The sequence below is a fragment of the Chenopodium album genome, chromosome 26 (genome assembly GCF_948465745.1).
Source record: "Chenopodium album chromosome 26, dcCheAlbu1.1, whole genome shotgun sequence".
Lineage (NCBI taxonomy): Eukaryota > Viridiplantae > Streptophyta > Magnoliopsida > Caryophyllales > Amaranthaceae > Chenopodium > Chenopodium album.
This window is the reverse complement of record NC_137859.1, coordinates 6,153,242-6,176,798: the sequence shown is the minus strand read 5'-3', so window position 1 is coordinate 6,176,798 and position 23,557 is coordinate 6,153,242. Positions and strand designations below refer to the sequence as shown.

General features: G+C 33.9%; 3 protein-coding genes across 4 annotated transcripts; 2 read left to right on the top strand and 1 right to left on the bottom strand.

Annotated features, from left to right (window-relative positions):
• Positions 1 to 4,584: 4,584 nt before the first annotated feature.
• On the top strand, positions 4,585 to 12,083 carry LOC145618567 (protein STRUBBELIG-RECEPTOR FAMILY 6-like). The gene is made up of 16 exons (XM_081673339.1): positions 4,585 to 4,932; positions 6,010 to 6,142; positions 6,245 to 6,316; positions 6,406 to 6,471; positions 6,636 to 6,707; positions 6,798 to 6,869; positions 7,216 to 7,287; positions 7,423 to 7,488; positions 7,570 to 7,632; positions 7,733 to 8,025; positions 8,777 to 9,087; positions 9,533 to 9,801; positions 9,890 to 10,022; positions 10,507 to 10,631; positions 10,716 to 10,872; positions 11,662 to 12,083. Exons 1-16 carry the CDS (start codon positions 4,845 to 4,847, stop codon positions 11,803 to 11,805), a joined length of 2,136 nt encoding a protein of 711 aa, XP_081529465.1. The 5' UTR covers positions 4,585 to 4,844; the 3' UTR covers positions 11,806 to 12,083.
• A 1,488-nt stretch (positions 12,084 to 13,571) lies between these two features.
• On the top strand, positions 13,572 to 17,426 carry LOC145617519 (methyltransferase-like protein 2). 2 transcript variants are annotated; one of them, XR_014107751.1, is made up of 9 exons: positions 13,572 to 13,983; positions 14,093 to 14,333; positions 14,945 to 15,084; positions 15,257 to 15,290; positions 15,616 to 15,691; positions 15,908 to 16,085; positions 16,271 to 16,360; positions 16,436 to 16,525; positions 16,887 to 17,025. XR_014107751.1 is itself a non-coding variant. In XM_081672228.1 (9 exons), exons 1-9 carry the CDS (start codon positions 13,648 to 13,650, stop codon positions 17,057 to 17,059), a joined length of 1,365 nt encoding a protein of 454 aa, XP_081528354.1. In that variant the 5' UTR covers positions 13,572 to 13,647; the 3' UTR covers positions 17,060 to 17,426. The 2 variants fall into 2 exon arrangements, 1 of the variants encoding a protein (XP_081528354.1); XM_081672228.1 differs by having other exon boundaries at positions 16,429 to 16,525; positions 16,887 to 17,426.
• A 733-nt stretch (positions 17,427 to 18,159) lies between these two features.
• LOC145618610 (26S proteasome regulatory subunit 7) lies at positions 18,160 to 22,735 on the bottom strand. The gene is made up of 10 exons (XM_081673385.1): positions 22,548 to 22,735; positions 21,692 to 21,773; positions 21,318 to 21,409; positions 21,146 to 21,223; positions 20,685 to 20,746; positions 19,770 to 19,914; positions 19,406 to 19,624; positions 19,134 to 19,315; positions 18,870 to 19,045; positions 18,160 to 18,702 (listed from the first exon to the last, which is right to left on the bottom strand). Exons 1-10 carry the CDS (start codon positions 22,632 to 22,634, stop codon positions 18,545 to 18,547), a joined length of 1,281 nt encoding a protein of 426 aa, XP_081529511.1. The 5' UTR covers positions 22,635 to 22,735; the 3' UTR covers positions 18,160 to 18,544.
• Positions 22,736 to 23,557: the final 822 nt, after the last annotated feature.

The following is a 23,557-nucleotide window of genomic DNA, read 5'->3' as shown; positions in this document are numbered from 1 at the left end:
TAGAAGATATCGAACCTCCAAATAATGTAGTGTTGAGCTACAATTTACAAACTAGTGGGAACCAAGCTTCTTAAAGTTGTAGTTTCAACAGATAGATAGACCGAGTTTATACTAATCTGTTTATCATAATACTAGTCGGTTATCCTCATAATTAAGAAACTTTTTTCAAATAGGTATTAATTGCGTTGTGTAATCATGTTTATGTTTTAATTTGTCCTAATGACTAGCAATGAAAAAGCACTTCCACTATCTAATCAAGGAAGATGAATATTCTGTTCCTTGACGAGCAGAGAAATAGACCATCACTACCGGCATGACCGTTAAAACAATTATGGACATACATTTGACACTTAACATGGGATTTCAAACTTTGAGTGGGACCATGCAAAAATCAGTGGCGAACTATATGGCTTTCTAAATTGTTACATAGTAGCTCTAAAGTCTAATCTTCTAAATAATCAATTGCTAATTGTAGATGCCTACTTTAATAATGTATTTTCAAATATATACCAGTATTATTTAGAAAAAAGTGTATTTAATGTTTATATATAATCTTAGACGAGCAAAATGAGTTATTAACCTTTTTTTCAAACCTTTCTTTTTCAATATGCGAGTATAAGTTAATAATAGTGTATCGTTAATTTAAATCAATATTCATCCATTTCATCATTTAGTAAAATTGGTTGTGGATAGTACGAGTTATGGATAAATCTCATAAATCATGTGATTAGTGTGGAATGTGGAGTCAAACAATGGATGTAGCCATTAACTCTGACCATATAAAAAAATGACTCAAGTTAATGGGTAAAAGTTATTGTAATTTTAATCTAATCTAAACCAATTTAGTAATACATGTTGGATTCTTTTTATTAATGGATTGGATTGAACTCAAATACTTTTTATAAGAAAATTAGATCAGATTGTGAGTGTTTTAATCAAAAAAGGGGAGCAAACCGAAATTCAATTTGGATTGGACTCAAAATGCATAAACCAGATTTTATTTTTGATGGGATTGGATTTGATTCAAATTCAAGTCGAAAATCAAACTTTTACCCTACTCATTTTTCAAGTGCTAGCAACTATTACGACTCTGCAAATTAATAGCTCCTAACACAAATACAATACACAAGAAAAAAAATATTACTCCGTAGTTTAGTTTTATATACCTCCCTAGTCCCTTCTTATGATTTTAGACTAGATGCAACTCCCAAATTTGTTGCGAATGTTTTATTAATTCTTAATTAGATGGTGTTGTAAGCTATACACCAACTATTATTGGCCTTTCATATACTAAAACCAAAAATGAAAGAAAAGGGACACTCACCTACCATATGAAGCATATATATATGTTGTTCCAATCATATTTAAAGAAAACTACGTGAGAGTTGAATATTTGTTTCCGCGTAGTCTTTATAAAACATGATTTACCTATTGAAATGATGGATTTTGTGTAATCTTGTCTTGTTAATATATAATTGATTGTGAAATGGATGACCATTTATAATGTACTCGTAGTCAATTAGTGAATTAATTATGTACCTACCAAACTTAAAACACTTATATAAAACCTTATTGTAAGAACATATACTCATTCTTTAATTGGCTTGGATAATCATAATCATTATATGTAATTAGCTAGCTGTACCTTAGTAATAACCTCAACTACTGATATAGATGCTTTATACTAATTATTCTTCAAAAAATTAAGATTATTATGCTTACACTTTACCGAACGTCTTTGACTTTGTTGATAATAGAATATGTAGTGATGAGTAATTGAGTACCTTATGAAGGAATATATTTAATATAGGTTGGGAGATTATTCCATTATGAATGTAGGAAATGATAATGGTGAACTAAATAAAAAGTTAAAATGATCATAGAAAAATTGACAGTATATTTCTATGACTCTATGAGTTTACTAATTTGCTATTGTCAAAAAAAAAAAAAAAAAAAAAAAAGAAAAGAAAGGGCCTATGAGTTTAAAAAACGCCCCTTGTCCATAATTTCGACTGAATAAGACAAATAAGGTATTTTCTCCGTCCCTAAATTACATTCCTCCTTTCTATTTTTGGTATTCCAAAATTACATTCCTCATTTCTATTTTTGGTAAGTTTTTTTCAAGTAAATCAACTCTCTTTTTCTGTTTTATATTTAATGTTTTCTCACTCATCCTTACCTAATCTCACTCATAATCTTTGTGTCAAATTACAATGAATATGATTGGTTAAATTTTTTTAATTAGGAGCATGTGATTGGTCCTTTTTTTTGCAAAGGATTGATTACTTGTCATGAGTAATAACTAATCTATCTTTGTACTTCCCATTGCATTGTCTAATTATTGTTGTTTGTCTTATTCTTCCCTCCTTAATTCCCGTGTAAATTTCCAAAGAGGAATGTAATTTAGGGACGGAGGGGGTATACTATACCCTTACACTGAATTCGAACCATATACTTTAGCTTGTCAAATGTACTTTTACTTATATGTACGATGTTTTTGAGGTTATCTCATCTCAAGGTTGGGGGATTAATGATCAATCCATAATAAAGACTCGACCTCTAGAAGTTTAGATTTATTTACCCTTCTTTACTTTTAAGGGTCCTAGGCCTATTAACCTAGACTGGATTGTGCGAGATGTTGGTCCGACATGATACCTACTTACGTAGTCCTTTGTATATTTTAGGTAATTGACCTACTAAATAACTTACGTATAATTTATTTTAGGGTGAAAACAAAAAAAAAATCCACAATTTATCCTAGGAATCAAAAGATTGTTTCACAGTCTATACATGTATTTGGCAACTTCTATTCGATCTGTGCAATTATGTATTCTTGCAAAAGTAAATAAACCAATATAATACTACTGAGTACTAAAATAAGAAACCCAGAAAATTGAGATCTATGATCTGATCTCTAGCTACCTACCACAGATAAAATCTTAAAAGGCAACATACCAAAAGAATTTAGCCAAATAAAATAGAGCATAAGTGAAGTAAAAGAAGGTGATTATTAACTTAGGAAAGTATCCCACTTGTCACCCAACAAACAATTCCTTAGATTTCCCTACATTTTTTTAAAAAAATATTGCTCAATATTAATACTAATTAAATTCATGAAAGTTCTTACTAGTAGTAATTATGCTCTGAAATGACAGTGTAATCTCATTAATTAGTGCCAAAATAAAAGATTAGGGTATTTAGATCTGAGAAAGTCAGCAAATCATTATGGTTGAAGCTGTATTTTATTAAAAGATTTCTTTTTTTTTACTTCTACTCCACTACTTTGGAGTGTTTCTCGTGAAGATGTCATCTACTTGCATCCTCTCCTCTTGTAGTCATGTTCAACTTACCCTTTTGTAGTTTGGCCTTTCAATTACTCCTCTGTCTATTTAAAATTGCTAGATATTCCACTTTTGAACATTTTTTTTGATTTTGTCTCATACTATAAATGGTATAAAACTATAAACTATAAACTCGATTATTTTATTCTTATATGCACTATTTTACTTTTACCAATTTTCTTAAAAATGATGGTGGAATGACTATTATTAATTTAAAGAGCCAGATGTACAAGACATGATATACTTGAGTGTAAAACAACAATTTAATTTGATGGTAATAGTGTATTGGAGTTCATTTACGGAGGGTGTATTTAATGCTGAAGTAATGTACCTTGTACTTTGTACTACTTATACCATAAATTATTTGTTCATAATTGTAGAATTTGATTGGCTGAGAGCAAACAAAAAAAAAGTTCTTGATATGAAACAAATAAATTACAATTGCTAGAACACTAGAATAAACTTGGTGACACACCCATTTGTTTCACAAATATTGTATTATTACACTTTGAATTGTCATTTTGACACAATACTTACAAATATCATTTTGATCAATGTAACCTACAATATGAATATATGTAAGGGAAAAAAAAATCTTACTCTATCTTACTCGTAATAAATAGTCATTTGTAATTTTGTACATCTCATTTTTTTTTTCAAGATATTACTTATGTATGCTAACAATTAGACAATAGACATAGACTCGTTCAAATATTTACGTACAAAATATAATAAAGTGTACACCGTATTTTTTTTTTTTTTTTTTGAGGGAACAAATGAAATAATTTACGAAAACAAATAATGGGTAAATTGTGTCCTACACAGAACATATTAGTCAAATAACAATTTCATAAATTATATTTTTAAAACAACAATTTTCATTACTTTATTCACAAAAACCCAATAAATTGTCCTAGAATAAATTTAGGAAGTGTCAAAGTCTTTTCGAGAGCAAAAGGCATTACCAATTTACCACTTTCAAAGTCAGAATTCCAAGAAAAGAAACAAACAAAATTTACTAAAATCCAACCCCTAGAACAGAACAATGAAAAAATTGAAAGAAACAAAAAATACAGTAATTTTATTTATTTTAATTTCTAGGTAATTTTGACAAAATTCCATATAAATAAAACCAAAAAATAAAAAATGAATAAAAATGTGGGTACTTTCTGTGGCTTGGGATTCTTCTAGTCTATCGTGCCTGCCAGCTTTACATAAACACGGGCAAATTTTAGAGAACTGTTCTCTTCTTGTTTACTGTTCAATTCGTCGGTCAGAAATTACAACGAAAATTACTCCAATTTTTAATTAGTAAACAAATTATGAAATTATACCCAAGAAATTAGATTTATTAAAAAAAATAAACATAAAAAATAATAGAGCAGGCCATCACTGTCTGTCTGTTTAGTCTTCACTGGAAGGGAAGAAAGAGGTGGATAGAGAGAGAATTTTTGAGAGAGAAAATTTAGAGAGAGAAAGTTAGGGAGAGAAAATAATTTAGAGATGATGATGGAGCTTTGGAGGCTCCTGATTATCAGCATTTTGGTGTTTAGTCCAAGCTTCATTAATGGTGACACAGATCAATCTGATGGTTAGTTCTTTTTTGTTTTTAAGTTAATTTTGATTTTATCCTCTTTTTTACTTGTTTTGTTCATCTGGGTTTCTGTTAATTTTGATTTTTAGATTGAATTGGTTTCTGGGTTTTGAAATTTTAATCGATTTTAGCTGATGGCATTTAATTTTTTTGCACTTTTTAATTTTTTTTAGTGGGATTTAATTGTAAAGATTGATTCTTTTAATCTTTTTTTTGGGGGGTTTTTGATTAAAGATGTGGTTTATGCTTGCTGATGTTTGTCATGTAACTATTGGCTTGATTTTTGTATTGGTTTTTCTGGGTTTATTTTTATTTATTTAATTTTTTTGAGGGGGGAATTTTGATGGAATGCTGATGATTGATGCAACTGATTGCTACAATGAGTGTATTGATCTAGCTTATCCAAGCTGGCAAGCTATTTTACAATGAATTTGGGTTCTTTTTTAAAAAATAAAAAAATTAGGAATTTTCTGTATTTGGTTACTGAAATTATTGGTCAAGGGTGTTCATATGCTGATGATCATGATGATATTCTTGCTAAAATCAATGGGGTTTTATGGGGTTTGGACAATTGAGTTTCTCATAGATCTTTTGTGCCAATTTGCCTAGTGCAGCATTCTAGTACATGTATGGTTCATTTTGTCGGTGATTATGAGAATAATTTTGTATGTGTGCTAGTAAAGTTATAGTTCATATGCTATTAACCCATGAAATCATCTATGTTGTCGTTGTGTATTACCACCTACGAAACGGGCCATATGGTGGTTATGAATGCAGCTATTTTTTCCTTACTTCATCACAACTGGCTTGTTTAGAGGCATTGTTCTGAGCTTCTGCAAATAAGGATAATTAGAATAACGACGGTTGTTAGGACGATCTTGACGGTGTTATTGATTTCAGAGATAAAAGTTATTGCATTTTCTGTTTGACTAAGTCTGACTAAAATTGCTGAAAGTTGATCAATGTGATAAACATCAATATGATGGATTAAATAAAAAACCAACTGGGGAATTTTTGCCAATTCTTTTGATTAAGACATAAATGTGATGTTGGTTCTCTCTCTTCAATTTGCAGCTTCTGCTCTTAATGTCATGTTTAGCAGCATGAATTCGCCTTCACAGCTTACAGGATGGACTGCTAGTGGTGGTGATCCATGTGGCCAGTCATGGAAGGGTGTTACTTGCTCAGGCTCAAGGGTAACACAAATGTAAGAGTCAGTTTTATGCATTTTATTGGTGTTATTGCGATGTTTAATCATCTGTAAAAGCTTGTGTGTTCTAATTCTGGTATAATACAATTCTTTGTGCAGAAAAATACCAAATCTTGGAATTACTGGGTCAATAGGTTTTCAGCTTACGAGTTTGACATCTTTGACTGACTTGTAATACAGTTATATTTTTTTGCAGGTTTATTCTAATATCTCCTGTATCTTTTGTACATCGTCTCATGATTTTGTGATAATGTTTGCAGTGATATAAGCCATAATAATTTTGGAGGCGCGGTACCTTATAACCTTCCTCCAAATTTGCAACGACTGTAAGCTATTTTGCTTTTGACTTTTGCCTTCCATTGTTTCAACTCTTTTGAGAAGTGAATGTTGCTACAGAAACTGCAGTTGTTTTCCTATCTCCTATCTCGATTTTTGGCTTTCTTGCTTACTGGTGTTCCAGATGGTTCTTAGGCTATTGTTTTTTGTGCAGAAACCTTGCTGGTTGCAATTTCAATGGTGTAGTACCTTATTCAATTTCAACTATGAAACCTTTGGTGCATCTGTAAGTTGCTTGCCCTTTGACCAATATTTCTACTTGATGTCATATTCTACGACAGACCTAACTAAGGTTCATTTTTGTGAATGAGAATAGAGACCTCAGCCAAAATCAATTTAATGGACAGCTGAATGTCGACTTTTCACAGCTTACTTCGCTCTCCAATATGTGAGTAATCCTCTCTATCCTTTTGTTAACTATATATATTTGCAATACATTTAATTGTATATATGGGCTGAAAAGATAATTTACATTGTGAAATAGTATTCAATATTGTTAATTGACTTCTTTTACTTGCATGATCTATTACTTTCCGGAGTTCAAGTAGTTTCAGTTAGCTTTATAAATGATAATTTCTATTCTTTTGTATTTCCGAAGATCAAACATCAAAGCTGATCTAATCTGCTCGTTGAAACTACTTGAATACTTCGGCTGTTACTAATGACTAATCTTGTTGAAACACAGTTACTTTGTAGATGATAGCTCACTAAATAATTATAATTTTCTATTTCAGAAATCTCGCGAACAATGCTCTGACTGGTGATCTTCCACAAACAATGAGCTCCTTGACCAGTTTGAAAACCTTGTTAGTGCCTCTTCTATTTAACTTTCTGCCTTTCAGTATTACTTCTCAATTTACTTGCCTTTGTGAACAGTGCTACACAGTACACACGTGTTCTTTATATGTAATATGAGTGATTAACTTGCTACTGTAATGCAGGAATGTGCAAAATAACCAGTTCACAGGCACAATTGATGTCCTAGGAGATCTACCTCTGGAGAATTTGTTAGTATACTTGTATATGAAAGAAAATTGTAGTAGAATTACCAATACATATATCTTGATATTTTATTTCTCGTTTTATAGGAATATTGCGAATAACCATTTCACTGGCTGGGTTCCAAGGCAGTTACAAAATATTAATATACAGTAAGAGTTGATGGATACCTCATCTGTGTTTGTGGTTTTTTTAAACTAAGTGGAACTTTTGTGGTTCTTTTAAACTAAGTGGAGTTTTATTCCCTCACAGGAAAGATGGTAACTCATGGAGCTCAGGGCCAGCACCCCCAGCTCCACCTGGATCGCATGCCAATCATCACAAATCTGGGAATCACGGAAAATCGTCAGATAGTTCGAGTTCTGGGGATGGAAAATCTGGTATCGGTGCTGGTGCTATAGTTGGAATTATTTTGGCTATTGTTGTAGTTGTAGCAGTAGTAGGATTTATATTATTTAAGAGAAGAATACGGAGGCCATCCCCGGACGTAGAGAAGGTAGACATTCATAAGCCTTTTGTTGCTCCTGCTTCGAATGACGTGGAAGGTAATTCACTCTTATTGTGGTTCTTTTTCCTCTCTTAATGGACCTTGCTTCAGTGAGAGAAGCATATATAATTTTAGGTTCTTTTATCATCTGGAACTATGTAATTTCTTGCCAAAAAAAAGTACTCGATAACCTTTACAGATATTGAGGATGTTTATATGGCATATCCACCCCTTCTAGCATATGGCACTATCCTTGCACATAAGTTCATTATGAGTTGAAACCTCAAGACCCCAACCATAGGAATGAAGATAACTGAACCTAAAAAACCAGTCTTTTGCCAGTGTGTGGTCTAGGCTTTGTACATCGGCGTCTCTTAGCTAGCATTATAAATCTTATATGTAAATTTATCTCACCTGGCTTGAGCACATAAACCTAAAATGACCTGGAAACAGCAAGTCTCAAAAGTCCAGGTTATACACATAAGAGCTCTAAACATAATCCACATTTATAAGCCCAATCTCCAAGTGTCAGTATAGCACATGGAGGCTTCATTGACTGGTGGCGCTTCTCGAGCGGAATGAATTTGATGAAGATCAGATATGGAGTCATTTGCAATGCTTGAAATTTTCCCTAAAGGCTAAACTGAAGTTAATCAATGAAAATGAAATTATTGCACTTGTTATATGATCCAAGCATGTCTGCTTTGTGTTTTGAGATTGCTTATTTGCTGTATCAACTTGCCTTATGCTCCTTAATTTCCTAAATCTTACTCTCAAGCTGTTTTGAAATTTGAATGCTAATTCATCAGGTAAACCTGAATATATGGAATTGAAGTCAGTTCATTCTTCATCCTCAATCAATACAACCACGCTTGACACAGTTCCCGCAGTTGTTCTAAAACCACCTCCATTGGATCGCAACAAATCATTTGATGATGAAGACTTATCAAATAAACCTGTTCGCCCAATAGTCACCAAAATTCCTACACCTGTGCCCGAGAATGTAAAATCATATTCTATAGCAGACCTGCAGATGGCTACCGGAAGTTTCAGTGTCGAAAATCTTATTGGAGAGGGGTCTATTGGACGTGTATATCGTGCTCAATTTGATGATGGAAAGGTGTGTGCCCTTGAATACTTCTAATTTTTATTTTTTATTCTCCACTTTTTGTTCCTCAAATGATGGGAAGTCTGCCAATGGAAGAAATTCTACTATTGATTTTCCTGATTTGAGTGGCGTGTTTGTGTTTCAGCCCTTGTATATAAGATACTGCTGTAAATTTATTGACAAAAATTTGGTCTGGTGCACTAGAAGGAAAAACGTTAATTTTTAATTTAGAGAAAGATTTCATGAAATGACTGGCCTAATGCTTGGACAGGTGAAAGGGGCATACATTTGGAATATTTCATCATTTTTTACTTGTGAATTGTACCTATGTTGTTTGGCAACCTCCACATTCAGTGTCATTGAACTGCTGTTAGTTGGTGACAAGTCATTGTGTGCTAGTTTGAAGCTTTTATGATGATTAAAGTTGCTCATTGCTGATAATATGTTGTTTTGATAGGTTCTCGCTGTGAAAAAGATTGACTCATCTGTTCTAGCTAACCATCCTGAAGATTTCACCGAAATTGTTGCGAGTATATCCAAATTACATCATCCAAATGTAACTGAGCTTGTTGGCTATTGTTCTGAACATGGCCAACACTTGCTAATTTATGAATTCCACAAGAATGGCTCATTGAACGACTTCTTACATCTTGATGATGAGTACAGTAAACCATTGACATGGAATACTCGTGTCAAAATTGCTTTAGGGAGTGCACGTGCTCTTGAGTAAGTCAGCTTTGTGACTCTTTATGTGTAATTTTCATTTGTTTACTCAACTCTATTCATTTTAACATATATTCCCCAATCGTGCCAGGTACCTACATGAAGTTTGCTCTCCATCTGTTGTTCATCAAAACTTTAAATCAGAGAACATATTACTTGACGTGGAGCTAAATCCTCATCTTTCTGATTGTGGGTTGGCAAACCTCCTTCCAAACGCAAACCAGGTAAACTTTCAATATATACTCTAAGTTCTTGTGCTTGAATGAGGCATGTCCTACATTTATGGTACTCATATGACAATGTCTTTTGTTGGACATGCATCATAGTATCTTTGAGTTTGAGTAGACTGAAAGGTCCACTCTGTAACACCATAAAAGGAGAAAAGCACTAAGTGATCACTGTTTAAGAAATTATCTAAACATTTGATCAAACTTTATACTTTATTTTTATTTCTTATCACTGTTTAAGAAATTATCTTAACATTTCGTATCCCCTTCATATTTTTTTTTTCCTTTTTGGTGATTGTAAATTGAGAAATTTTCAGTCATTGATGCTTTGTGTTTCTAAGGTGTTTTTATTTATTTATTTATTTATTTTCTGATAATGATCCTGATTTTCTTGCAAATAGTTCATTGCTGACAACTATGTCTCATAACATGCTCAAAGATTAACGCCCTCTCTTTTGATGTCCTCTTGCTGTTTATGCAGACGATTAACCATAATGCTTGTGCTCCTGAAGTTGCTGATTCTGGTCAGTATACTTTGAAGAGTGATGTCTACAGTTTTGGCGTGGTTATGTTAGAGCTTCTCAGTGGACGAAAACCATTTGATAGGTAATGTTGTGTCATCAGTACAGAATGAGGACACAGCCAGGATTTAATAAGGTGATTTTCTGAATAAATCTATTTTGTATTCAGCTCGTTGCCGAGGGCTGAGCAATCGTTGGTTCGGTGGGCTACACCTCAGCTTCATGACATTGATGCTTTGACTAAAATGGTGGATCCTGCTCTAGAAGGCCTCTACCCTGTGAAATCTTTGTCGCGATTTGCTGATGTCATTGCCCTTTGTGTTCAGGTATTGTTGACTGCCTTTTCTTGGTTTTGCTTTACTTGGCAGGTGCAGAATTACATGCTGTTACTTCAGATGCTAGAACTTATATACTGATCCCTGCAAAAACCCGAAACTTTGTGGAGTGAATTAATGACCTAGCACCTCATATATTGTTTCGTTGTATGTGTGGTCTTGTGCACTGAAGATATCATATAGATGAACAAGAGAATCTCATAATACTAGCTAATTATTGAATCACCACAACCAGGTCTATCAGATTAGTATAGAAGAATGTCACAACCCTTTTGGTAAATTACTATTGTGTATGTTTACACACAATTTCCAAGTGGATGTCTTGGGAGATGTATCTCCACCTCCAAGTATATGATTTCCTTCTTTAACTCAGTGATCAGTACCGCTCATTCGCATCTCTAGAGGTGGTGATCAGTGGTAATAAAGGTCAAAGAACAAAAATGCATGCCTTGTTACTGTGCGTACTTGTGTAGCAGTGTAGGTGCGTTATAGACTTGCAGTAAGTGTCTACATGGAAATATGGTATGTTGCATGTAAGATTTCCAAACCCAGTGTTGTAACCTCCAGCTTATGATCTTGCATCAAGTCGTCCAGTTATCCATTAGATCCTTAGAGCCTTCACTCACCTATGAATTTTGGAGTGTTGTAAGCTTTTACTTTCTTAAACATGAGATGTAGGTTTCCATTTAGATACTTGTTTGTTCTGCGTAGTATTCTATACATATCTAGGTTCTGCTAGGTTTGTGTCTTAAACATACTGAAACATGCTTTTGTGAACAGCCTGAGCCCGAGTTCCGACCACCAATGTCAGAGGTGGTGCAAGCTTTGGTTCGATTGGTTCAGCGAGCAAATATGAGCAAGAGAACTGTTGGAAATGCTGGTCGACAATCAGAAAGCACAGACACAAATGATAGTGTTAATTAAATGGCTGTATAATAATTTTGTTCATTTGATCCCCCGCCTGACCAAAGTAAAGTTATTTATTTCTCCTTCACCTCATAATTTTTCTCCTCCACGACCTGGTTTCTTCTGCATTCACAAAAGTTTCAGTTCAGGGTATGAATGCTGTCATTTATTCTTTTCTTTTCCTTTTATATATGTTCATTTTCGGTATCACCTTATTGTATGATATAATGTATTGAAGGTGAAAAAAGATTAATACTTCATGTTTTCATGTGGTGCATCCATCGCATGGACTTGTATTCTGGTTCCTTCCCTAGTTCCCCTGGGATGGTAGGGGAAAAAATTGTACCTAGTATATCATATTGAGAGTTGAAAATTCTCAAATTTTGTCAAACAAGTTCAGAAATGTTGCAACTAAGAACAATCTTCATTAAAGGATCCAACTTTGGCTAGTCAGCATCTTATAATTCTGAGACACTTACTTGACAAAACTGACCCAATTCCGATTGTACCTCATTACGATTATTGAACTGTACTTATAATACTCGACCGAATAATGACTTGAATAAATTTAAGAAACAAACTGACCTAAGCTAATCATCAATCAGCTAATCAAAAAGTCTCAAATATGACCCTTGCCACCTCCAATGCTCTCTAATCGACACTAATTCAAAAATGCCAAAAAACATATAAAGGCATCATTGTTTAATGTTTGTTACTCATTTTAAAAGCTCCCAAAAACTTACAATGACATCCTCGTATGTTACTTGAATCTTCAATTTCTCTCTTTTTTTTTCTTTTTTTTTTTTTTCTTTTTTTTTTTTTTTTTTTTTTTGACGGGATCATCCTATGTACTCCCTCTGTCCCTAAATTACATTCCTGTTTGGAAATTTACACGAGAAGTAAGGAGGGAAGAATAAGACAAATAACAATAATTAGATAATGCAATGGGAAATACAAAGATAGATTAGTTATTACTCATGACATGTCATCAATCCTTTGCAAAACCATTCACATGCTCTTAATTGAAAATTTTTAACTTATCATATTCATTATAATTTGGCACAAGGATTATAAGTGAGATTATGTAAAAATGAGTGAGAAAGCATTAAATATAAAACAGAAAAAGAGAGTTGATTTACTAGAAAAACTTACCAAAAATAGAAAGGAGGAATGTAATTTTAGAATACCAAAAAGGGACGGAGGGAGTAGTTGAATATGAGAAAAACCTTTCTCCTAAATGATGCTTATTCAACACTACATGACATATTTAGGGCATGTTCTCATTGACTGAACTCAGCTGAACTGAACTGAATTAAACTCAGCTGAACTGAACTGAACTAAACTCAGCTGAACTGAGCTGAACTGAACTGAACTGAGCTAAGCTGAACTGAACTGAACTTCAACGTAAGTGAACAGACCCTTAATCAAATTTCATACTTCCTCCGTTTTCTTTTACTTGCAACACACCTTTTAAGCACGCAGTTTTAGGAGATGATTAGTGAGGGTAAACGAGCAATTTTATCAATATAATTTTTACACGAAAATTAGAATAGGGTTAAGTATCATTTGTAAAAATTATTATGAAAAATTTGTCCGTTTACATTACATGAACCCGACCTCAAAACACGTGCCACAAGACTGTGTTGCAAGTAAAAGAAAACGGAGGAAGTATAAGATAAAATGAGTTTATTTCACGTAATACTAGGTAAATTTAAATTTTATTTTCAACAAGTATAAGTTCCGATAATTTTAGTAAGTTAGATAAACCCAAAAATGAAGTGAACTTCAAGACAAAACTATGAACACAAAACACAAGTACTACTAGTACATAAATGAGCAAAGACGAGCAGCAGAGCAACAATGGCGGACTCTGAGAAGAAGCAGCTTTTAACAGAGCTCCATGAATCTGGCATTTATAGAATCCCTAATTCACTCACTTTCTTCGTTGATCCTGTTCGAATACTCAATCGTAACTACACTCAATTTAGGGTTTCCCCTTCTTCCTATTACTCTCGCTTCTTCACTACCAATTTCGCCATTGATGAACTACCAAACCAAGAACACATACCAGAAAATGAAGAGAATTTTAGGGTTTCTGCAAGTTGTGGAAAGAGAAAACGAAACCTAAAGAAGAAGAAAATTCAGCAATGTAATTCTCTTAATGAGAAGGAATTACTAGCTGATCAACGACACCAGGTATAATTTCAATTTCAATTTAATTTTTTAGGGTTTATGTTTTACTTAATTTGTTAGTAATTTTGTGCAATTTTTGATTTTTTTTTTTCTGGGGTTGATTTGTTTGAAGGAAATTAGGCCTTTATTAGTGAAGGCACATGAAGAATTGCTAAGAGCTAAGGAGCTGTTAGATGTAATTTGTGAACTTAATTGTGAAATTGAAGGTTGGGAACGTTGTGTTAATTTGATTTCTGGTGGAATTAATGAAGAAGAAGTTTCGTTTATTGAGCTTGGTAAAGTTTGGCAAGCTCCCTTGTATGAAATTGCTGTTGATTATACTCAATCTAACAAACAGGTCCAAGTAAATGGAGGTTAGTTTTTGTTAATTTCGCGTTATATAATTCGTTTGGGTTTGTTTGTTGTGTTGTTATTGGTTTCAAGCTTTCAATTGTTTGGATTTGAAGATTTCTCTTTTGTGTAGGATTGTTGTTGTTTTGTTGTCTATTTAGAGGTGGAAAGAATTTGTTGCAAATGAAGATATGATTGCTTTGAGGGGTTCCCTAATGCATTTCGTTGTCGTGCTTTCGAGTTTTGATGAATTGGCTTGTAGTTGAGTTGAGTAAAATTTTTGGATATATATATTTACTGCAAATGTGCCTTTTCTAGTATGTTTATACATGAAGTTATCATCTAGTCCTCATTAACATCTGAAAGTATAGGAAAATAAGTTCCTTGCCATTAGTCATGTTAACCTCAACATTGTTTCACTGTGTACTATTTTTTTTTATAATAATGTTACCATCCATTTGTTCCCTTGTCGAATATTATGATTTAAGGACACCCAATACATTTCCTTTCATTTCCGTTTGTCACTATGCTCCTATCTCTTATTAAGGAGTTTCCTAGTGAACATGCATCAATGTATACAATAATTATGATGATTCTTAGGCTTCCATAATTCCATGCTTTGTTGGTTACACAGGTTCCCTGGACACTCAGCTTGTTGATCAAGGGTTACTCCCGTTATTCAATAACTTAGTCTCAAATGGGACAAACTATGATATGGTGGCAGAATTTCAGACAAGTCGGTACATTTTACCAAAAGACAGCTGCTTCTACATGGTATATTGTTTGCCTTTGCTTATTGGTTTTTGTTATTTCTTAGCTCTTTAGTAATCACTATCATACATGCAACTTATCTTTCACTGGACTTTACCTTAAGCATCTCAATCATTTTTCTTATTTCTTACGCAACCTTTTGTTTTTTTTTTATCTTCTTATGTCCATGTCATAGTCTGAACTGGAGCAGATTCACACCTTAGTTCCTGGTAATGGTCGTTATAATATTTTTTTCTCAGCACATTGCTCCTTCATGCATTTAGTTCTAGGCTGTCAAACATTGATGGTTCATTAGGAATTAGGATCCTTCATTAAGCTATTTTCAAAAACAAGTCTGTGCTTTTCTCATTTAGTAAGCAGAGTTAATGATGCAATTTGTATGTCATACCTAAAAGCTTATCACTTAATCTCTAAGTTTATCATACTTGTTTGTATCTGTGCCTTATTCTTCATCATTGATGTAGATGGTGGTTAGACAGTCTCTGTCTGCTAGTCTAAAATTTTGGACTGAGATTTTTTTTCTTATCATTGCAGCTAACTCGGAAGGTGGGTTTAATTTTATAATGGTTGATCCACCATGGGAAAACAGAAGTGCATATCAGAAGTCAAAGTATGTACTGCTAATAATATTATTTTATTTTTCACTACTGCACTATTCTCCGAATGCTTGTTGAAAGAATCTAAGACAACTTTATGGTGATCAATGAGTTGACTATTGTTTTTGATATCAGTGAATACAATTACTATGATTTGAAGTCTCAAAACTGAAACCCCTCGTTCCCATATATTATCCTCAGCTAAGTGGATTATTATGGCTCTTTATTAGGTACCCTACTTTGCCAAACCGGCACTTTTTGTCACTTCCGATTAAGCAACTTACCCATACAAGTGGAGCACTTGTCGCTTTATGGGTGACAAACAGGGAAAAATTGCGGAAATTTGTTGAGAACGAACTGTTTCCTGCATGGGGAGTCAGATATGCAGCTACATTATATTGGTTAAAAGTATGTCACACTACTTTTGGTTTTTCCATTTGTACTCCATAACAGTAAAAGGAAAAAGAATGAAAGGGTTGATAGGGAGGCTAATTTCTAGATTTACACTACTTGGTTATTAAGAACTGGGAAGTCTTATAGATGCTACTTCATGCTAGAAATCATTTGCATGTAAAATGTGTCTGATTTTGCAGGTAAAAGCTGATGCGTCTTTGATTTGTGACCTAGACCTCTTTCATCACCGGCCTTATGAATGCCTTCTTCTTGGATACACTGGCAAACATGTAGGTATTTCTGTAACTTCAACTTTATATTGATTTGGTATATGAATTATCTAAAGAATGTATTGCAGGTAACAGATTCTGAGCTACCAGCCATTGCAAAGTCTTTAAAAGATCAAGTAGTGATGACCATTCCAGGGGACTACTCAAGAAAACCCCCAGTAGGAGGTATATCCATCCTCCTCTTTGCAGCTAGTACAGAGAATCTTCTCAGCAACGTTTTATTGGTTGAAAGCATAATCTATGCAATTAAATATTTAAATGTATATTAAATGGTTTCAGTGCTCCTTGAAAAGTTGACTTTTGAGTTTGCTGCTCGTCGTGCATTTCTATCCCCTCAATAGTTTCTTAGCTAAAAACTCTCTGCTAAACCTTTTTTTAGAAATATCAGATGCACTGCTTTGACACAAATTAGCTTCCCCATAACAAATAAAATCATCTATCACCCCATTCTGGCTCTTCATTGTCTTGATAATATATGGATGACTTGTTAAGGAATGTTGATTTAGTTTGTTCTTGCCATTGTCAGATTTGCTCCTGGAGTATGTGCCAGGACCCAGACCTGCTCGTTGCATTGAGCTGTTTGCCAGAGAAATGATGGCTGGATGGACATCTTGGGGAAATGAACCTCTTCACTTTCAAGACATGAGATATTTTTCAAAGAAGATAACGGAAAATTGCATTAATCAAAGAGAATTGTAATCTGCTGTACTGTGCTTTGTTTACTTGAACATATTCAGATATGAAGTATTAAATTGCTCACGACACAAATTGCGGTGAGGAATCTAAGGATCAATTGTTCTGAATAGCTCTTCAGTGGCAAAGTAATTGCAAATCATGCAGCACCCCAGGACCAGGGGTGACAGATACCTCAACAAAGGATGGACCAAGATGAAAGCCATCTATTAACTTCAGTGTATCAGATGCATAACTATATTGCTGCTACAGTTATGCTTTCAACTTGTAAAATTCCTATGGTTCACATCCTCTACTCAATTGAGAATCAGGATTTGAGCTCTGTCAGATACATATTCATCATTTATGATATCAATCAATTTGTACTTAGAAATTTATTGTACCAATTCACTGTTTCCGCATACAAATACATCATTTATTGTACCAAGTCACTGTTTCCGCAGACATTTGGAAGTTGAAACCACAGCATGTCGAGAACTATTGAAAGGCCCTCATTCATTTGAGTTACAGAGTATAATCTTTAAATTGGGATTTACATTGTCAATTGATGAGGCTTATGTTTCAAGGAACCTGGAGCAACAATCTTGGATTAATGTTATTACAGAGTACTAATTTCAAGGGTCAATCCTTTGACATATTCTTATTTAGGATACTTCCAAAATCAGACTTAAAATCCTAGCAAGTAGCAACAGTTCTACTTCTGCAGTTCTGCACTTCTGCTGATGGTTTCCAGTTTTCTAATGCCTACAAGCTGTCCCAAACTCGCTTTGTAGTCTTTGCTATCAAAGCATCATTTCATCTGTCCTGAATGACTAACAGTCAAAGCATAAATCTATAGTTTATAATTTTATTTTGTTGAAGCTACTTAATCCAATACCTTACATTGAAAGCTTGGGATTTAATACTCCAAATGGGGCTACTTAATCCAATATCTTATATTGAAAGCTTGGGAATTAATACTCCAAATGGGGCATACTGCATACAACAAGCTCACTTTCTGCAACTTAATCCTGTCAATATGTCTCCATTATAGTTCAAAAACGGACTACTTCAATTGAGTTTACGAGCACAAATGCAACAGAAATGACTGATAACATGCACCAAAGTGACCAATAAATAAGAAATAAATTCTTAGAATAACAATACAAGATCCAAGCATTTCAGTTGAAATCCATTTCTAATTGACACAAAAGACTGGTCATTAAGATATCCCATACAATACATCTTTAGCAAACTTGAATACCAGTCTGGCAATAGAAGTCTCAATTCAACTACAAAACCGTCTGCCAAATCTAAATTTTGTTTTAAAGCTTTATAAATAAATGTGACTTCCTGACCAAAACTATAATTCAGATGTCTTTGAGAAAGATCTGCCATTGAGTTGCATAGGTAGCCAGTTAGTGTGAATGTCCGGTCGATAGCACAAGACATGGTCAACCAAAGCATTGATTTCAGACTTTGCAGCTTTGTTCTTCCAGCAACAACAGCTCTTTAGTTGTAGACCATATACTTGGGGGTTGCACTGAACTTTTGGTAACCCTTAATGACCTTGTTCACAGCATCAAGGAAATCTTTCTCTGTCACTGTCTTCCTCCGAGCTCGAATTGCATACATTCCAGCTTCAGTGCACACACTCCTTATGTCAGCACCTGTAACAATTTTTGTTAGATTGAAATTTTCCTTGACATGATACACAAGACAACTCTTCTTTCCAGGAAAAAAAATCAACTTCATATGAGTTAGGGTTTTTAATTCCTTCAGGAACTTAACAGCATTAAACAAAAAGAGATTTGCACATATAGGTTTAGATTGTCACCTGTAGAGTTTGGGCAAAGTCGGGCAAGAAGCTCAAATCGGATATCTCTTTCACAGTTCATGGTCCTGGTATGGATCTTGAATATTTGTGTCCTACCCTCCAGATCTGGAAGGCCAAACTCAACCTTCCTGTCTAATCGACCAGGACGCAATAGAGCTGGGTCAAGAGTGTCGGGTCTGGGACAAGATAGCTTTATGAGAATTATCACTCAAAAAGAAAGGATGATAAAGAGATTCCATATTGCCTTACAAGAACAAAGTTTACCTGTTTGTCGCCATAAGAACCTTGATGTTTCCACGAGCATCAAACCCATCAAGTTGATTTACGATTTCAAGCATAGTACGTTGAACCTCGTTGTCTCCTCCCACACCATCATCAAAACGTGCACCTCCAATAGCATCAACTTCATCAAAGAATACAATACATGCCTTCTTTGATCTTGCCATCTGATCACAAGAATCATATATACTAAGCACAGGAAAGGAAGCACTCAAAAATAACAGAGCAGTCGACACTAGAACCTCTGTGAAACATACCTGAAATAGCTCACGAACCATTCGGGCGCCCTCACCGACATACTTTTGGACAAGCTCACTCCCAATAACACGAATGAAGCATGCATCAGTTCGATTAGCAACAGCTCTGGCCAAAAGTGTTTTTCCAGTACCAGGGGGACCATAGCATAATACACCCTTAGGAGGATCTATTCCAAGCTTAACAAATTTCTCTGGGTGAAGCATGGGTAATTCAACAACCTACAACCAAAACATAAAACATCTCAAAACAACAAATTCATATAGTAGCGAGATACCTGAATTCAAAAACAAGGCGAGACTCATCTTGTTTTACAACAAATATTATATTATGCAGCAACTTAAAAAGATAGCAAAACAAACTTACTTCTCGCATCTTTTCAATTTGCTCCTTGCATCCACCAACATCGTTATATGTCACATCTGGCTTCTCCTCTACAGTCATCATAGTCACACTGGGATCAATCTTTGGTGGCAAAGGAATCTGGATCTGGTACTTGTTTCTATCAACACTGTAACAAGCATGATATAAGATAAAAAATAATGTAAGCAAAAGGATCAGAGTAAACATAAATAGTATCAAATCCGGGGAAAGAAGAAATAGTAAACAAGCAACCAAGGGTAAACCGGTAACTACAAAAGAGACATCACACTATCACAGAACAAGAACTAATCTCGAGTTTAAAAGCAAAAATGCTGCGTAAGATATGTCAAATTCATATGTAAGTACAATTGATCATAGAATATAGTGCGGGGTTATACCTAATCACATCTCCAACAAATAGGAATAATCAATTTAGAATCAATTCAAGAAATACATTCCTTACAAATTTTAAAACTGCATCCACAGTTAACACACATAAATCATATGGCTAACTTAAGCAGTGAAGAACAACGACTAATAGCCAAAAGGCCAAACAAGCCTTTCTGCCCACATAGTGAACCTTTTTTTTTTTACGGGCAGATAGTGACTTACATAGGCACAGTTATATCAAACAAGAATTAGGAAACATCCTCCTAAATTCATCTGCAGAAGTTCTGAATAGCTGGGATATCAGTTACCTAACTTTAGGCTCCATCACATACAGAAATTAAAATAAAATTCCCACTCACATCTATATAAACATATATAAAACATTGACCGTATAGCAATCGAATTCCCCAGGTATACTGTGAAATTAATACTAAATCAGATTCACTTTCATAAGATTGCATCACGTAGAAAACAAATTTAGAGATGATGCTCATAGTATTACTACAAGAATTGATAAAAGCAACATACCCAACACGCATGCCTTCTTCAATATCTGTTGGAGAAACTTTATCGCCCAGTCCAACAACAAACTGAAATTTTGAAATTAAAACACATATTAGAAAGAAATTCATAATTACACAAACGAAGTAACCATGCACATAGATTTCTATGTGTACGAGTAGTGTAAAACCCACACACGGAAAGAAAACTATTTCTAAAAAAAAAAAAGAATATGGACCAAAACTCTAGCAAGCAACAATACATATCTTCAGAATATTCTACAAAGAATACCAGAAGCCCGACACCAAAGGCAGACAAGATGGAATATAACACAGACAATTACTGCAAGTCTATGATTAAAAAGAGAATCACAACATAACATAAGTTTTACAAAACAGTAACAATGAAACAAGGTTAAAGAGAAGAGAGAGAAAAAAAGAAAAAAAAAAGAAGGTAAAGAAATTAGGGAAAATGGTTTGCTTGAGTACCTTTGCAATTTGCTTCACATTAATCACATACTTCGCATCTTCAGTGTTCGGATTGATTATCTTGGTGCATCTTGCAACCTACTCGCCAATCAAGAGATTTACCATAACTATTCAGAACTTAAATGTGGCAAAAAACATAACAAATTGTAGACAAACTACACATAGACAGTACCTGGAGTGGTTGCTCCTCCTGCATCATTTGCTTGTCAGAGACGAGATCCCACTGGCTAGGAGCTGCCAATCCAGTATCAGATTCCTTGATACCTATTGTAAAATGAAGAACATTACTTCAAATGAGAAAGACTAGCAATCTAGCAAAATGCAATCAATATAAGGGAGACGATAACCTAACTGAGACATTGTCGTATAGTTATAAGCTGTCTCAATGTTAAGGAATTGAAATAATACTAGTATCTTACTCCCAAAGACTGATACAAAAGATAATCTTTTCTAAGTTGATTAGATTAGAGGGGATGAGCTTCAAACAATGATAACACAGAAAACCAAAAAAGAGTCTTGTAAATCAATATATATAATCATACATACCAATTAAGTCATTGACTTTTTTTGCCATATCCTTAATCTCCTTCTCCGCCTTCTTGATGCTAGCTGAGTAAGGTCCCAATCCCTGCATAAATGATCAAATTAACCCCAAGAGAATGACGATACACACATAAAATCTTTCAAACTTCACCGGAACATATCATGTCTTAAAATTAACACATAATCCCCATACATATTCAATGAAAGATAGGATCTTCTATCCTTTAACACCCCGTAAGAAGGAAAACACAACCGCTCCTAAAACAATATGACAGAAAGCACTAGAAAAGAGACTGTTTTCAGCAAGGTGCCTAGGTCCTCTGAGCAATGTGTTCTCCAATAAATTCAAAACGAAAGGCATCGATTTTAAACAAACAAAGAAAGAATAAATTGAAACGCGAATTCGATACAGACTACAACCCCAATGCGAACATAAATTACTTAACAAAAAGCTTAAAATTTAGTTCCAGTAAACTTAAAGTATCAATCTTATACTTCAACCCTAGCACTAACTTAAAAATTGCATCTTTCACTATCCACTACCTTCAGTATGAAATCAATTGCTAAATAAAAACATTTAACATCACATATTTACCCAAAATCGCAAATCATACAATCGCAAAAGATCGCAGAAATAAAATTTCAATTCACACACAATCTCACACTCGCAGATTTCAATCGACATAAACCCTATCATTCAAATTCCGTAAAATTCAGCATCAAAATCATATTTTGAATTCCATAAGCACTCCAATTAAACAAAAAAACAAACCCTAATAATTTCAATACCAACAAATCGAAGGTAATACTAGCAAGAAAATTAGCAAGAAAAAGAAAGTAAATTAAGGTTAAGAATTACATAGGTTTTGAGAAGAGCGATATCATCTTCATCTAAAGGACGGGGATTCTTCTCGTCCTTGAGATCATCTTCGTGGTCAATCGCCATTGTTGAGTTGAGGGATTTTCTCTCTCCTCCGCTTTGTATAAGTAATTGCAAAGTTTTCTTGAAGAACAAGTGAGGTGAGTTCTAAATAAGGAATTAAAAGAAAATAATTGCAGAATTTTAATTTATAGGAAAATAAAGACCGAAAAACATAATAGTTCGTCTTACGTTTGGAATCGGATGAAACAGGAGTTACATTGGGTTAAGTTGTGGTTATTTAAGCCCATTTATAAAGTGTTTGTTAGCCCAAACCTTTCAATTTTATCATTTTATGGAAATTTTTTAATTATAGTAGTTGTTAAGTCCGTGCGTTGTCCGAGTTGTATTGAATTGAATTATTTTTGTAAGATTCTCAAGGTTATAATCATATTGATTTGGTGTAAATAATGCTTTTTTTAGTCAAAAATATAATACTCTTTTCAATGGTATACACGTTAATACATACTTCGTAGTATATTACATAGTAGCCAATTTTTTTGATACGGTGTGCCTACATGGTACTCTCTATGGCTCTTGAAAAGTTCACATGTTATACATGAACTCGTAGTCAGATTGTGGCCTATTCAAACAATTGTAGTTGTAAAGAGAATTGAGTCTTCAGTTGTTTAGAACTTTAGATTGCTCATCCTCATAAGCTGTACGTATATTTAAACAACAGAGGTGACAAGCATCCATAATACGTTAGCTTCGCTGAGATTAAGATCTCTCAGGTGATCTTATTACTCCCTGCAAACTGCAAAGAGTAGATACTCGAAAAATGCAACTACGCTACTAATAACAATACAGTAACACAGAGCAGGAACAAGTCTAATGTTTATGAAAGTAATAGTATTTTCAGACGAAATATAACAGAAACTTCAGAAGTTCTTTACTTAAAAAATATTGTTATGGTCAATTACAGAATAATTCCATAAGTTTTATAGTCC

What these genes read in the sequence shown, in the direction of transcription:
- LOC145617519 (XM_081672228.1), top strand. Translation starts at nt 13,648, where the DNA reads ATGGCGGACTCTGAGAAGAAGCAGCTTTTAACAGAGCTCCATGAATCT. An exon ending in AGTGCATATCAGAAGTCAAA is followed by an intron (nt 15,692 to 15,907) that starts GTATGTACTGCT and finishes GCTCTTTATTAG; the next exon opens with GTACCCTACTTTGCCAAACC. An exon ending in CTACATTATATTGGTTAAAA is followed by an intron (nt 16,086 to 16,270) that starts GTATGTCACACT and finishes CTGATTTTGCAG; the next exon opens with GTAAAAGCTGATGCGTCTTT.
- LOC145618610 (XM_081673385.1), bottom strand. Translation starts at nt 22,634, where the DNA reads ATGGCGATTGACCACGAAGATGATCTCAAGGACGAGAAGAATCCCCGT. An exon ending in AGGAGGAGCAACCACTCCAG is followed by an intron (nt 21,224 to 21,317) that starts GTACTGTCTATG and finishes ATTGGCGAGTAG; the next exon opens with GTTGCAAGATGCACCAAGAT. An exon ending in GAAGAAGGCATGCGTGTTGG is followed by an intron (nt 19,915 to 20,684) that starts GTATGTTGCTTT and finishes TGCTTGTTACAG; the next exon opens with TGTTGATAGAAACAAGTACC.
- LOC145618567 (XM_081673339.1), top strand. Translation starts at nt 4,845, where the DNA reads ATGATGATGGAGCTTTGGAGGCTCCTGATTATCAGCATTTTGGTGTTT. An exon ending in CCTCCAAATTTGCAACGACT is followed by an intron (nt 6,472 to 6,635) that starts GTAAGCTATTTT and finishes TTTTTTGTGCAG; the next exon opens with AAACCTTGCTGGTTGCAATT. An exon ending in GGACGAAAACCATTTGATAG is followed by an intron (nt 10,632 to 10,715) that starts GTAATGTTGTGT and finishes TTTTGTATTCAG; the next exon opens with CTCGTTGCCGAGGGCTGAGC.